This window comes from Macaca fascicularis, chromosome 2 (genome assembly GCF_037993035.2).
Source record: "Macaca fascicularis isolate 582-1 chromosome 2, T2T-MFA8v1.1".
NCBI classification, from domain to species: Eukaryota; Metazoa; Chordata; class Mammalia; order Primates; family Cercopithecidae; genus Macaca; species Macaca fascicularis.
The window spans coordinates 182,922,544-182,937,489 of NC_088376.1; the positions used below are offsets into that span (position 1 = coordinate 182,922,544).

Below are 14,946 nucleotides of genomic sequence, written 5' to 3' on the forward strand. Positions count from 1 at the left end.
ATGCAAGGAAATTAGATCACTCATACATTGCTGGTAGGAATGTAAGTTGGTACAGTCACTCTATAAAACTACCGTATGAACCCAGCAACTGCACTCCTGGGCATTCATCCCAGGGAAATGAAAACTTATGTTCACACAACAACCTGTACACAAATCTTTATGGTGGTTTTATTTGTAATAGCCAAAAACTAGAAAAAACTCAGATGTCCTAGATAAAGCTTCAGAAAATTGTGCTAAGTGATAAGTGAAAAGAAAGTTAATCCTAAAAGGTTACATGTTGTATGATTCTATTTATATACTGTTTTCGAAGTGACAAAATTATATAAACGGAGAACAGAGTAGTGATTGCCAGGGTTTCAGGAGAGAGTAGGGGGTGGGAGTAAAACGGTTGTAGCTATAAAAGGTGAACATGAGGGATCCTTGTGGTGACAGAAATGTTTTCTAAGCTGTATCAATGTCAATATACTGGTTGTGACATTCCACTATAGTCCTGTAAGCTGTTACCACTGGAGGAAACTGGTTGAAGAGTATGTGGAATCACTCTGCATTATTCCTTACAAATGCATGTGAATCACAATTATCTCAAAGTAAAAAGTTTACTTAAAAAATTAAAAGCATATATTTTTTGTTTAAGAAAAATAACAAGAAGATATGTATCAAAATCTTTATCCCTAGGTGGTAGTAAATCAGTGATTTTCATTTTCTCCTTCGGGATTATCTGACTTTTTCTAAAATGAACATACATTGTTTTGGTAACTAAAAAGTTACAGAAGACATCAGCTATAAAAACACAGAACTAATATCTAATGACATAAGCTGCTCAACTCAGCATATCTGGTAATATGTTAGGCCAGGGGTCCCTGTTTTGATTTTGAGATTTCTAAGTGTCTGATGACCAGTGCATAGAGTATGTTTAAAATGAGCTACCCTTTTCTTTCAAAATTTTACACTTCAATTTTTTCCATTCTGTATTCTATTTCTGCAGTTATCCAGTAACCTCTACTCCTTCAAAATATTTATGAAACTCCATAAATTCTCAATTTATGGAAACTTTAGCATCAGGTTGGATCCATAGGTAGTGAAAGTTATGTGTATCCAGGAGAATGTCATATTTATAGATAGCCAAACTGAATGGAATTTGACCAGAAAGTCCCTGCTGTTAACTCCTGGAATGAGTTTGTCTTGTGAGAAGAATAGAACCATGATCCTAATACAGAGGTAATAGATTCTTCTGATTCTTAGTCACTTAATTCTAAAGGATGCTGAATGCAGGGAGATAAGACATGAGGACAAGGTAGGGCCTCAGAGTAAGTATGAATATTTTTTTTCTAAAGAGAGAACCTAAAATAATAATAGCAATAATGTATGTTTGCTTAGTGCATACTACATACCAGGCATTATTCTAGGAGCTTAACATGCATTGACTCATTTAACCCTCATAACTAGTGGCTTTCCAACTGGGGTAAGCATACTGGGCATGCAAATACAAGATATGCACATGCAAGGGTATTTTAAGGATATTTGTCTTTAGACCTTAACTTCCACTTGTACTTTATTTTTTAGCTGCCTGAGAATCCAACTACATTCATACCGGCTTTTTCATGTTAAAAAAAAAAAAGCCAAACTTTTCACCCATAACAAATCTTATTATAGTTCATTGTCTTGTATACCATTGTCTTTGGGGTAAACAGACTCCTGGAATCCAAAATATGCTATGACGGGAAATACAACTGGTTTCAGGGACACGTGCTTTAATCAGGATATCTTTAGCCAGCATGCCAACTATTTTCAATCACAATAAATTCTTATTTAATAATGTTATAGAATATTTACTCTTTTCTACCTCCTACTAACAAAAATAAACTTTGAAAACCATGATAAAAAGTTTTAGATCCAGCTTAAAAATGTGTGAGGAAGTATGCATTTTTTCTAAGTTCTTTACAGAGTACATTTTTGAGGGCCACTGCTCATAATAGCCCTATGAAATAGATATTAATATCTGCAACCCCATTTTACAGATGTGGCACAAATAGGTCCAGAGAGATCAAGCAACTTGCTGGTAAAGACCAGCATTAAGATTCTAACCTGAGAAATCTGACCCTAGAACCTGAGTTCTTAACTACCATGCTATATACTGCCTTTACAGTTTCAATTAATATTTACTCAGGCCCAACACGGAATCAAAACAATGTACCTGCGAATCACGAGAGGAGACACTGAGGAAATAATCCTGTCTTAAGGAAAATACTGGAAATATGTCTAGAAAAAGGATTTCACTTCTGCCTAATGATACTGGTAGAAAACGGTTAGTTTTCCAATATTATTTTTGTTCTTGTCAGATATGGCAGAAACAGGAATTTAGGATACTCAAGTGGCTTCAGACACAAAGATTATGTGGGAAATTGAGGAGCTAGTATGCTTTTGTAATATAAGTCAGGCACATAAGTTAGAACATGGCTACACTTCTGATGACAGAGTAACTCATGATGCTTATGGCTGGGGACAGGGTAGAAGACTTGTGCTGCAAAGCATTTATCAGCATATTTAAAACTGGCTGCTCTTGTTACCTAATTTCTTACACTGCTTCTTCCCTTACAAAACATGAATCTTTCCAATCAAATTCCACCAAGTTCATTTATTAAAACATTTTGTTTTAGAAGAAGAAGGTGAACATGGACACACATACATACATGCACACCCCTTAAAGGTACGGTTTCAAGAGTGACATTTTCCAAATGACCTTGGGTTAAAATTACTTGTAATCCCAAGCTACTTTGAAATGTTTAACCTCTGCACTCATTTCAAGTTTTCTTAAAATACACTTTAGACTACATGGGATGGAATGAAGCAGGCAAGCTCTAGGGAGAATAAGAGATACCACATTCCTGAGGCCAGTCAGCCTGTCAGCACTGGCATACCTGCAGAGAGCTCCTAGGACAGTGGTGATGAGACAACTTGTGCAGTTCTGATGGAGAGGTTTTCTTGAGCATTTGGGTGTCCTAATTACAGCCTTATTTCATGAGAGGAGTGACTCAGGGTCAAAGGCAATGGGAAATGCTACAGAGAACATGACTGCAACCCCAGGATGGTCTGTCTGGCTTTGGAAAGGCGGAGGCTAGTGTTGCAGAGGAAGAGCCCAGGCAGGGGATCGCAGAACAGTTTCATAACCTACCACTGGGAGGTCCTGGGCAAGTCACGCATCTCTGTGGCCTAGTCTTGCTCTCAAACACTATGACTCAGAAAATCTGAGGTGGAATTGCTTTCTCTAAATTTCTTAGAAAATGTTATAAGGTAGGGGAATAATCTCTTCCCTGAAAAATCACGACCAGTGTGATTGAATCCCATGCTTGCACTCCCAGCTGCACTTTTCCAAAAGGTGTTTTCAATTATTTTCAGTGAGCTAATGTTCCCTTGACTATCTTAAAGACTTAGAAGATTGGGACAGTTAAATTTGAATCTTGAAGAAAACAATAGCAAACAGCTGCACAATGGACCCACGTGGACAAAGATGCCTGGGGCCTTACCAGAAGGGGCATTCACAGAGTGCTTCATAGTTCAGGGAGGGACTGCTCTTGAAACAAGCCCTCCACGGAAGGAGCTCAAAAGGGGCAGCCGCAGACAGTGGAGCAATGAGCTTTGAGAAAATGTCAGTGAAGCTTTCTGTGGCTCCACACACTCCTATCAGGAGAAAAGCTAGCTGGCTTTGGGGCGGGGCTGGAGTAGGGAAGATGAGTGTATTATTTCCTCCCTCAATTTTGTTCAGTACTAGAGGAGGTCTTAGAGATCATCTGAGTCAATTCCTACATTTCGCAGCCTGGGAAACAGAAGACAAGACTTGCTCCAGGTCACTGAACTAGTAGGTGGCAAAAATGGAGACTAGAATCCAGTTGTTCCTAGTATGACATGCTACTTAAAAAGCCTGGCTAAATCTTCCTCAGTTAGCCACAGGTGTCTTCTTTTCCAGATTATTAACAAGCAATGAATTCTGACTTCATACACATGCCTATGAAATTTTTATTTATATTATACTACCTTTTCACTCAAAGATAAGACATCAGTAAAGTGATTCAGTTATCAAATATCATGTAAAGAACCATAATGGGAAATGCGTAGTTCTAGTCTGTTAAACTAAATTGTTCAGTTTTAGAAATATTTCTGCTTCCTATCCTTTTTGCTTGACATGAGGCTTTGACTTATAGGTGGATGCAGAAAAATCTTCATATCTTCATCTCCATCTGCTCTTTAGGGCTTTAAATTCAGTTAATCCATTACTTGCATAAAGTTAGTAAAGCCAAAGAAAATATTTAATTTCGAAGAGTATTAGCTAGCATTATTAAGTAGGAAAGAGCAGGAAAACCAAGTAAATCTCTGGATGGTTTCGCGTGTGGATATGCATGTAGTAATATTTGAAAATGCAACTGAACTCTAATTAATAAAATACTTCCTGTAGGGCAAATACAGCCAGAAAAATTGGAAAGCAGATCAATAAGATTACTACATTTCTTTAAGCCGCTGAAAACAAGACCTAGACGTTGGAATGTATTAGCAAAGTAGCTATGTCTAGACACTTCATGTTAACTATATTATATAACTTTTACTCCTGGATACTTCACTGGTAGGGAAATGGATAAAATGATCCTTACTGATGCTTTCTAATACTGGCGCTTTACAGAGCAGAGGTGGGAAATGTCCTCATTTCATCAAAGGATACTTTCTCTCTGGAGAGTGTAAACCATGAGTGATTCAAATACATGCAAACAGTGACTTACTTAGTGCTTCTAAAAAATTTGAGTCAGAAGGACAAAAAAAAAAAAAAACAAACAAAAAAACATTTAAATCACAAAAAGGACAAAAAGAGCTCACTAGATAAATACTACCCAGAGAAAGAAACTGGTTTCATATTGTAGTGAGTTAAAAGATACAAAAAAGTGGGGCAGATAGAGACAAGAGAGGAAAATATGAAGAAAAAGAAATTACAAGGCACAAGGACGAGAAGATATAAGTCAGGATTAGCAAGAAAAATGGGAGACTCAAGGGAGTGATGAGGAGAAAAAGAAGAGAGAAAACTGCAGAGAAGCAGAGAAAGGAAAGAGCAAGAACTTGACGTCTGTGTAAGACTGAGGAAAATGGTGTGCTTTGACACTTTTGAAAATGTAATCGTTTTCTCAGCAATTTATTATGAATTATCAATGTGCAGAATATTCGTTTTCTACAAATATAAAGATTTTGAAATGATTTAGGTTTTAAAAGTTAATTTCAATCAGAAAATGAATTATTTAGTTATCCATATATTAGCTATGTCTTGATATATTTCCTCTGACAATAATAACTTACTTTTTTGCCTTATTTTTAGTTTTGGGGGATCTAGGTATCTTTATTCCATAATGTCTGAGTGTTACACTGAAAACCTGTATTAACTTCTGAAATGAAACTTTTTTTTTCTGTATCAATTTAAGCTTTTGGTTTAGGCAAGGAATGTCTTAAGGGACACATATGAGAACTTTTCTCTTTCATTGCCTTTTCCATCCCAGCAAGCTCCCAAATTTCACTTTAAAAACCTACAAAAGTAGTTTAAAAAATTATAGTTGGGGCCAGGTGCAGTGGCTCATGCCTGTAATCCCAGCACTTTGGGAGGCTGAGGCAGGCAGATCACTTCAGCTCAGGAGTTCCTGACCAGCCTGGCCAACATGATGAAACCACATATCTACTACAAATACAAAAATTAGCCAGGCATGGTGGCAGGCACCTGTAATCCCAGCTACTCGAGAGGCTGAAGCAGGAGAATCGCTTGAACCCCGGAGGTGGAGGTTGCAGTGAGTCGAGATCTCGCCACTGTACTCCAGCATGGGTGACACAACGAGACTCAAAAAAAACAAAACAAAAAACAACAACAACAAAAAAAACAACTATAGTTGAAACAATAGGAGAAAATCTTTGTGAGTTTGTGTTAGGGAAAGATTCCTTAGGTACAACACCAGAAGCAGAGTCCATAAGAGAACACTGATAAATTGGACTTCTTCAAAAACTTTTCCTTTGTGAAAGACATTATTAATATAATGAAATGGCAAACCAAAGACTGGGGGAAAAAACTGCAAGTCATATATCTGAAAAAGTCTTGTATTCAGAATACATAAATAAATCTCAAAACTCAATAACAAGAAAACAATAAAACAAAAAAAAGGCAAAAGGTTTTAAAAGATACCTCACTAAAGACTATACTTGGATGCAAAATAGGTCTATGAAAAGATGCTCAACACCATTAGTCATTGTGGAAATACAAATTAAAACCACAAGGAGATACCACTATTAGAATGACCAAAAAGAAACAAACAAACAAACAAACAAACAAAAAAACCAACCAAACAAAACAAAACCCCATCAACCAAAAACAAAACCAAACTAAGCCACTGACAATACCAATTGCTGGTGAGGTTGCTGAGCAACTGCAATTTCTCATACACTGTTGGGGGGAATACAAAACAGTACAATCACTTTGGAAAACAGTTTGGCAGTTCTTTGTAAAATGCTAAACATTCATTTACAACAAAGCCCAGTAATTCCACTCTAGAGAAACACTCACAAGAAAGCTACATTCACTTAAAACCTGTACGTGAACATTAATAGTGGCTTTATTCATAATTGCCCCAAACAGAAAATAACCCAAATGTCCTTCAACTGGTAAATGGATTAGCAAACTATGGTACGGCTGTATGATAGCATATTAAACAGCAGCAAAAAGGAACAAACTAGTGGTACACATGACAATTTGGATATTATCTCAAGTACATTCTGCTAAGTGAAAGAAACCAGATTCAAAGTTCTATGATTCCATTTATATGACATTCAGGAAAAGGTGAAATTAGAGGAATAGAAAAAAAAAATCAGCGGTTGCTACAGGTTGAGAATAGAGAGAAGGACTGATTAAAAAGGGAGCCTGAAGGATTTTTGGGGGTGATGGAAGTGTTTTGTATTTTGATTATGGTGGTGATCACACTACTGTATGCATTTGTCTGAATTACAGACCTGTCCTAGACACAAAAGTGAATTTTACCATATGTAAATTTTAAAAAGTGAAAAAATGGGTTAGCCATTGCTCCCAACTCTCCAATGATTTTTATCAAAAATTTTAAGAGGCTCTACACTAAATTGCTGCAATGATTTATAGGAAGACACATATTTTGGACTTTAGCCTGGTGGGTAATAAATATCACTTTAATTTTTCTTAAAAAGGTATTTGATCTGGGTACACAGCTTAGGGCTAAAAAAAATTTGTAAAAAAAGTATTTGAGTATCAACTAGGAGTTAGGTACTGTTATAAGTGATAAAGCACAGGTAAGAGTAGAACCTGGATTTTTTTTTTCCTTTATGGTATTAGAACTAGAGGGGGTCAGCTGATTCCAAGACATTTGTCAGTAGTAATACTTGGAATGATATAATCAATGATCTTGATGGCCAAACAAGTACAACTAACTTCGTGGCTTTTCTGCCCCTTTCTTCTGCGGTACTGAATGACTTCGAGTTGTTTTCTAATCAGCTCAGCAGGTTAACTACCTGAGACTGAATACAATAAAGCAGCCCATGGCAGGTCAAAGACTCTCTACCACTGCCAGAAAGGAAATGCAACTGTGCTATGCTCTTTATGCAGGTTTGCTGCAGAAAGGTACATGTTTATTTCATTAAAAGCTATTTTATTACCTGGAGGAAACCAAACGTCAAGTTTAGCTCTCTAACACGAATCATATTTTATTCAAATGCAGATGTACTTTTGAACTACAGCAGCCATTTGATTAACTTGTCCAATGACTAAACTCATGGTCCTCTGTATTAAAAGTGGTGACCTTTATGCCGAAGAATCTAACCCAGAGCTAAGTTATCCATTAAAATGCAACGTGGGAGTATATTACTCTTCATGAAAACGTAACCACCTCTTTTCCTGCTAGTGGAGGTCTCCAGAGAAACACAGTGAATAAAAGACATATGTAACTTCTTTTATTTGGCCACTTAGGAGGGGGTCATCATCCACATGCATAGCTCTGATTCCCAGGTGACAGACAAAAATGACAGAACACTGCAGTGGCTGAAGAGTACTTCAGAAACATTTCAGTTGGAGGAAAGGCACTTTGTTCCCTCATGAGAGATGGAAAGCCTGTAAGTTTGAGGATGTTATTTGCCTGCATCTTATAGCTGTGCTCAGATGAAGGATGAAAGAGGAACACAGAGGGGCCTTGGTTGGTAAGAGAGGAAGAAATGGGGATATTTTTGCTTCTGAGACAAAAGAGGAAAGAAACTTTGGATTAATGTATGGTTTTGAGAAATTACAAGTACTTAGAGAAAGCATAGTCCCAAATGGGCAACATTTGTATAAAAAGACCCTGCTATTAAAGTAAAAGTCAGTCATTTTTCCCTACGTGAGGAAGCAGAAAGAAATGAATTCTTTAAGGAGAAGGGAAGATATGAAACATCAGTCCTCTTGGTGTGAAACATTTTAACTAGTTTATAATCACACTATCTACCATAATAAGCTGCTCTAAAATATTAATGTTCTCTTCTGGCAAACTTCAGGTTATCAACTCTGGTTATACAGTACAATCACCTTAGATACTTTTAAAACAATTCCATATTCCAGGGATTCTAATTCAACTGATCAGGACTATTTCTCTTGTGATTCTATTGAGCAGCCTGGGCTGGAAACCATCACTTTAGGGGATATGGCTTAGTTTAGGAGATTCAGCAGAGATCTGCACCATAAATACATATTTAAAAGTGGGCCACAATTCAACAAATGACAGAAAAATCTGAAGCTAACGACATCGACAGGGAATGAGTTTCTGCATTATGAGATAACTCTTGGATTCATTACATTACCTTTACATAGTGGCTACTTCATTTATAATTCCCTAACTTGATGTGAGGCTGGGACTGATTGGGGATAGGTATTTTAGCAGCCAAATTCCACCTAGGCAAGTGAAAAAGAAGCTACAGCTCTGAGATGATAATATGAACCAAGTGAAAACTATGATGCAATTTATAAATATTCAGTTTTAGGAACACAAATAAGTGGAAAAAGGGAGGTTGATCTGTAATATCCATATGCTCATGCTTATACGTAAGTGACGATTTCTCTAACTTAGGGCTTTACAGTCAAATCCCTTGCATAGACATAGTAAAACCACATCAGTTCCTCTTCATAAAGCTCCATTTAAGAGACATGGCTATCATAAGGTTCTTACTTCCCATAATACTGTATTGTTTTCCCGTTTTTAGTGGCTATTCCTTCTAAACAAATCTTCAAAGCATCGAAAGGCTTTATTCATTTTCTTTGAGTTTTTCCATATATCTGAAATCTGAAAGTGAGCCCAAAATGTGAATTTGCAAGCAGCCTTGATCAAGATTCATATTTAGGTACAAATTAACTAGTTTGGTGAACCTAAGCTTATAAATGTTTGCATATTTTTATGTGGGTAGCATGAAAAACCCCTCTACTCAATGGGCTAGTGAAAAATAGCCGGTAGGAGATAAAAGGGACTTTTAAAATGAGCCATTCCAAAGGCTGCCATTAAAGTTATTTACACGTGTACATGAAATAACAATATGGAGCTTTTGGTTACCTGGGGCACAAATGCAGAATCTAGAAGCCTGGACATGCAGCAAATGACATGGGTCTCGTGGCTGAGGCTTTACTTTACAAATCGGAGCTCCTTTCTGCTGGCATGGGGGTAGCAGAATAGCCAGATTTTAATACAAGCATTATTATTATTTTATGAAAGGACGAAATAACACAAATTAACTACAATGGAGAAATGCTCTTTGTAATTCAGCTGTCAACTTCAGCTTACATAAATTTTATTTTGATAATTATGCTCACAACCTTAGTACTTTTGACCAAAAGCTACCATGGAACTTCTAATGGCAAGAATCAGGCCGGGCACAGTGGCTTATGCCTTAATACTAGCACTTTGGGAGGCCAAGGTGGGAGGACTGCTTGAGCCCAGAAATTTGAAACTCACCTGGGCAACATAGGGAGACCCCCTTCTCTAAACAAACAAACAAACAAAGAAATGGTGATGTTAAAAAAATTTTTATGAAGTTGAAAACACAATTCAGTTAAGACTGATTAACACTTTAAAAAATGTGACACTAAATGTAGGCCTCATATTTCAAACAAGATAAAGAAGCATGCACTAAACAACTAGTATTCGTTTCTAAGCAAAAATCATTTGCTTTTCATGGCATCAGAGACAAGAGGGGAAAATGTCACAATGATTATGATCTGAAACAATGGTTCTCAAATCTTGCTGTGCATTAGAATTAGCTGGAGAGCTTGCTAAAATACAGATCACTGGGCTCCACCCCTAGAGTTTCTGATTCAGTAGGCCTGGGGTTGGATCTAGGAAGTTCATTTCTTGCAAGTTCCCAGGTAATGCTGATGCCGCCGTTCCACACAACATACTTTAAGGGCTACTTATCTAAAATAATCCTTTGGCAATTAACTAGTTGGTCGAGATAAAAACAAACAAACAGTTACAGGTGCAAGCAAGCCTGAGATAAAGTAAAACTATTTAGTTAATTCTCATGTTGAATATTTTGGAGAGTCCTATGTTGAATATCCTGAGGCATTAAGTAAAAAAACTCTCACTGTGACCCCGTCAGGTACTGACTGCCAACATGTCTGACCCTAAACAATAAAATCCATACACGATTTTATTTAGAGCTGGAAATTGCTGCAAAATAATTGTAATTTCATAAATATAGCCAGTAGAATATATACATCCCAAAGTACTAGATTAAACCTGAAGTTTTCTAAACATTAAATAAAACCACAAGGGCAAGAGTTCTCAATTTGTTCTTTTTTCAAAACCACAGGAGAGCTAATTCTACAGATTGTGGAATGTACAATAGGCCATTCTCACAAAATGAACCCAAGGGGTGAATTATATCTCTTCAAACTAGGTGCTGTCTTAAGTCGACAAAGGTGTCTTTGACTACCATGCTGACAAACAGATTTTGTGACATGCATGGACCTCACAGAAACAGAAACAGGTAATAGTACATTTAAGTAAGGGTATAAAAAATGGGTGTGTTTGTGTGGCATCTATAAAGTCTTCCTAAATAAAATTTGTTGGCGCTCAACTATAACCAAAAAATAGTTACCCCGTGGGACCCCGTTTCCCAGAGCTGCATTCTTCTGACCAGAAATATGAATGCCACACTGCTGTTTAGGGTCTTCAAAGCTGGCTCATTCCTCATTCAGATATTACGGGCTGTCTTCTCCAAGAGATTCCTGGAAATGAATAATTTCTCACTGATAGAAGAAAATAGAAACCATTAACTAACTACCAGTCTTAAAGCTGTAAGTTATGATAACAGTGAATTTTCTTATCTGTGATGACAAAAAATTTTGACTTCCCTCCCCAGCAGTACAGAGGAGTTCCTTTTAAGTTTTTGTTATACTGTATTTGTAAATTCTTGCCTATGGAGTTATATGAGTAATAAGTAGTATTTACTTTTTACACGTGCAGCTTAGGTCAGTATGTTAAATAGATTCTATTCTAGGAATTCTATGCAGCACACTTTATGATATATGACTTTTTAGCAACGATGTTCTTGGTTTGTTATAAACAACATAATGGGAAAATAAAGAGTTGTTTGTATTTTGCAATTCCATTTTAAAGACTGAATTGAACTAAAAATGTCTAGGAACATGCCAATATTTTCAGAGGCTCATGTAGCACTTTTAGGAAGATGGGGAAGGAATACCATAAGATACTGGAACAGTTTTTCCTCAGATAGCCTAAAGTCTAACTACACCATGCCTCCTACTCTAAAACAGTTAGCGATTGAAGGCAATGTTGTCTTGGGAAGACATCTGACAGTGTCTGGAGACATTTTTGATTGTCACAACTCAGAGGGTGCTACTGGCATGGTAGAGGCCAAGGATGCTGTTAAACATCCTGCAATGCACAGGACAGCCCTCTGCAACTAAGACTTACCCAGAACAGAATGAGAAACCCGGCTCTAAAACAACTAAGAAAAGACATTAATAATAAAAATAATAAAAGATGTGATGTATCATTGTAACATTTATTATTTGCCTGTATTGATGGATATATTTTAAAAAATCCCTTCCTAGAGAACTTTTTATGATTGTTACACTCTCATAAAATCACACTATACTGGCATGCAGACTTCAAGGTGGCAACAATTAGGGTGCAGAGGCCAAACTACAAGATGTTATTCCCAACCAAAGAATCTTCATGAGTCGTTAATCCCTAAGCTATCCACAGAGAGATCTTTCTACACATAAGTATACATGGAAGATAAGGGTTGTCAAGTATAATCAGATTCCTCAAAGAGACTAGCATTGACAAACAAGATTAAAGTTTGCTTAAGAGTATGACAGTGGGATTTCAAAGAATTCTGCTGGGTTTCCAAAAGCATAAACTGACCATCAGGGTATCTGCGAGATAATAATAAACCATGGTATACAATTTGTTTTACATGAAAGGTGATTTGTTCTCCATCTTTATTGCTGGAAAAAAAAAAAAAAAAAGAGAGAGAGAGAGATAAAAGATGATTTATCTCTTGAAAATGTTAAGATTAGAAGGACTCTTGGGTGGTTTAGGTGAAGTCCTGTCTTGAGAGAGGATTATGAACCATGGAGGTGGTCTGAAGTCCTGCAATTCTTTTCAAAAATTAAGGCTCATTAAATAAGGGGCTAGAAATATCAGCAAGACTAATGGATATAACACTGGCTGTTGAGAGTGTCTAAAATAACACCTTCATTATACAAGATGCTCAACAGATATTTCTTAAATAAATAATGACATAAATATGTGACTCCTTTTTATCTTCTGCAAACACAGACCTAAAACCAATTAATATTCTCAACTCATCCTTTAGGACAGCACCATGGGCTGGTTTCAGAGGGATTGCTTTGGTAACCATGGCAGGAAAAGTGTACACATCCATCCTAAAATAGGACTATGCAAGAAAAGGCAGTCCTTGCCTTATTCGGGTAATAACTAACTGGTGAAGCATTCCATATCTGTTCTCACAAGCCTTCCAGTTCCAATGCAAATAAAGAATTAGCTGATATGACCAAGAAATGACATCGATTCTAATCATCTGATGAACCCACATAAGTCTTTCTGCCATCCTCACTGCCTCTTGCTGTGGGGAGAAGAGAACAAGGCATCACTCCTTCATATCTAACCACTTTCAGCCTTTCTGAGACTGGCAGGAGGAAATCTAAGCTGGATTTCTCAAAATGTGGTCCACAGATCACCTATATCTGCATCGCCCCACGTACTAAATTCAGATCCTGGGCCCCATCTCTTACTATAAAATTGAAATTGTCCAGGGTATGCCCCCAAATCTACATTTTAACATGTTCCCTGGGTGATTTTTATGCTCACTAAAGTTTGAGAAACCCTCTGTAAAGGGATAGTTTGTTCAGGGGAAGTCAGAACCCTAGAGTTATTAAATTTTTTTTCCCTCCTCTTAGCTAGGTTATGAGAGCTTTAAGAAAAATGATGGCCGGGCACAGTGGTTCATGCTTGTAATCCCAACACTTTGGGAGGCCGAGGCAGGTGGATGGTTTAGCTCAGGAGTTTGAGGCCAGCCTGGGCAATATAGTGAGATCCCTGTCTCTATTAAAAAAATAGAAATTTTTAATTTTTTATTAATTGAAAAAAGAAAAGAAAAATAGCTAGCTTATTTCAGCAGAGGGATGGAGTAAAAGTTAAAAGAGTCTGCAGAAGACCCAATGTTACACTGTTAATTTTGTGAAGCATTTAATTTCTCATATGGTGAATTCTGAGTTGCTTGATCTAGCCACTCCAAACCACTGTTTCTCAACATGCCATGAAAACCTTTGTTAGAGATTACATTACCCATATATGAATTATTTAAACTTTAAGAAAAAGAAAAAATCCCAACATCTATGTTTATTTTATGTGAGTTCTTTTTTAAATAATACAGATATCAAACCTTGATTTTTTTTTTTTTTTTTTTTTGGTTATCATGAGCGTAATTGAGGCATAGAAATTGTAAAATGGCAGTAACTCCCCAAACCTGGGATTTGCTGTGGGATTAATTTTTGTTCTAAAGTGTGAATACAGGTATGTAATGTTTGGAGCATTCATATAATCTCATAAAATAATGAAACCTCACAATGAATTGAAAATCAGAAGGATCTGAAAGAGGGCTCTGATTCCACACCCTTACAAAGATTTTTAATAACCAAAAGTGACACTGGCTGTATCTATCCAAAAATAAAAAAATCTACTTTTTTGCTGACATGATAAAATAACTCTTGATTTTTCATGAACTGTGAAGCAAACTCTTCTACAAAATAATAACATAAACATCACTTCAGTGCAACCAAGGACATAAAGAAGTTCAAATGCAATATTCATACTATCAGTCAACAAATATTTACCAAGCAACTATATGGAAATTAAAGATGGTTACAAATTCTTTGCCATTCATCCTGTCAAGAGGTGAAGGCTATATCCTCTACCTTGAATCTAGGCTGGCTTTTCGAATACTTTGACCGACAGAAAGCACCGATAATAACCCTTTACCACTTTGGGGTGTAAACAAGCCTCAAAATGGCCTGGCGACTCTCACCTCTGCATTCTCGTAAACCAGTAACCATGCTGTAAAGGAGTCTGTACTAGACTGCTAATGCTGAGAGGACTGGGGAGAGAGGCCCCGGATCATGAGGGGTCGTTTTGTGCATTTCAGCTTCAGCTGAATGCTACCGCAGAGGTCTTGGCCACCTCATTTGGAAAAGAGAGCCATCTAGTTGAACCTAGTCCAAGCTTGTCCAACGTGGGCCACATGTGGCCCAGGACAGCTCTGAATGTGGCCCAACACAAATTAGTAAGCTTTCTTAAAATATTATGAGATTTTTTGCAATATTTTTTCTGTTTTTTTTTTTTT

General features: G+C 36.9%; 2 protein-coding genes across 12 annotated transcripts in view; one reads left to right on the plus strand and one right to left on the minus strand.

Annotated features, from left to right (window-relative positions):
- Nucleotides 1-14,946, minus strand: part of CMSS1 (cms1 ribosomal small subunit homolog) — a 371,982-nt gene that overhangs the window by 84,596 nt on the left and 272,440 nt on the right. Inside the window, exons 2-3 of one of the 8 annotated variants that reach the window (XM_065539577.1) lie at nt 11,152-11,281; nt 9,609-9,702 (exon numbers count right to left, since the gene is read on the minus strand). The exons of 6 other annotated variants lie outside the window; for them this stretch is intronic. In XM_065539577.1, the coding sequence (XP_065395649.1) occupies nt 9,609-9,702; nt 11,152-11,247 (190 nt within the window). In that variant the 5' untranslated portion in view covers nt 11,248-11,281. Of the gene's footprint in view, nt 1-9,608; nt 9,706-11,151; nt 11,282-14,946 lie in introns of all 8 variants that reach the window. One more of the 8 variants, XM_045384529.2, reaches the window with a different exon arrangement.
- The window catches only part of FILIP1L (filamin A interacting protein 1 like), a 296,973-nt gene that overhangs the window by 19,987 nt on the left and 262,040 nt on the right, over nt 1-14,946 (plus strand). The window lies entirely within an intron of this gene.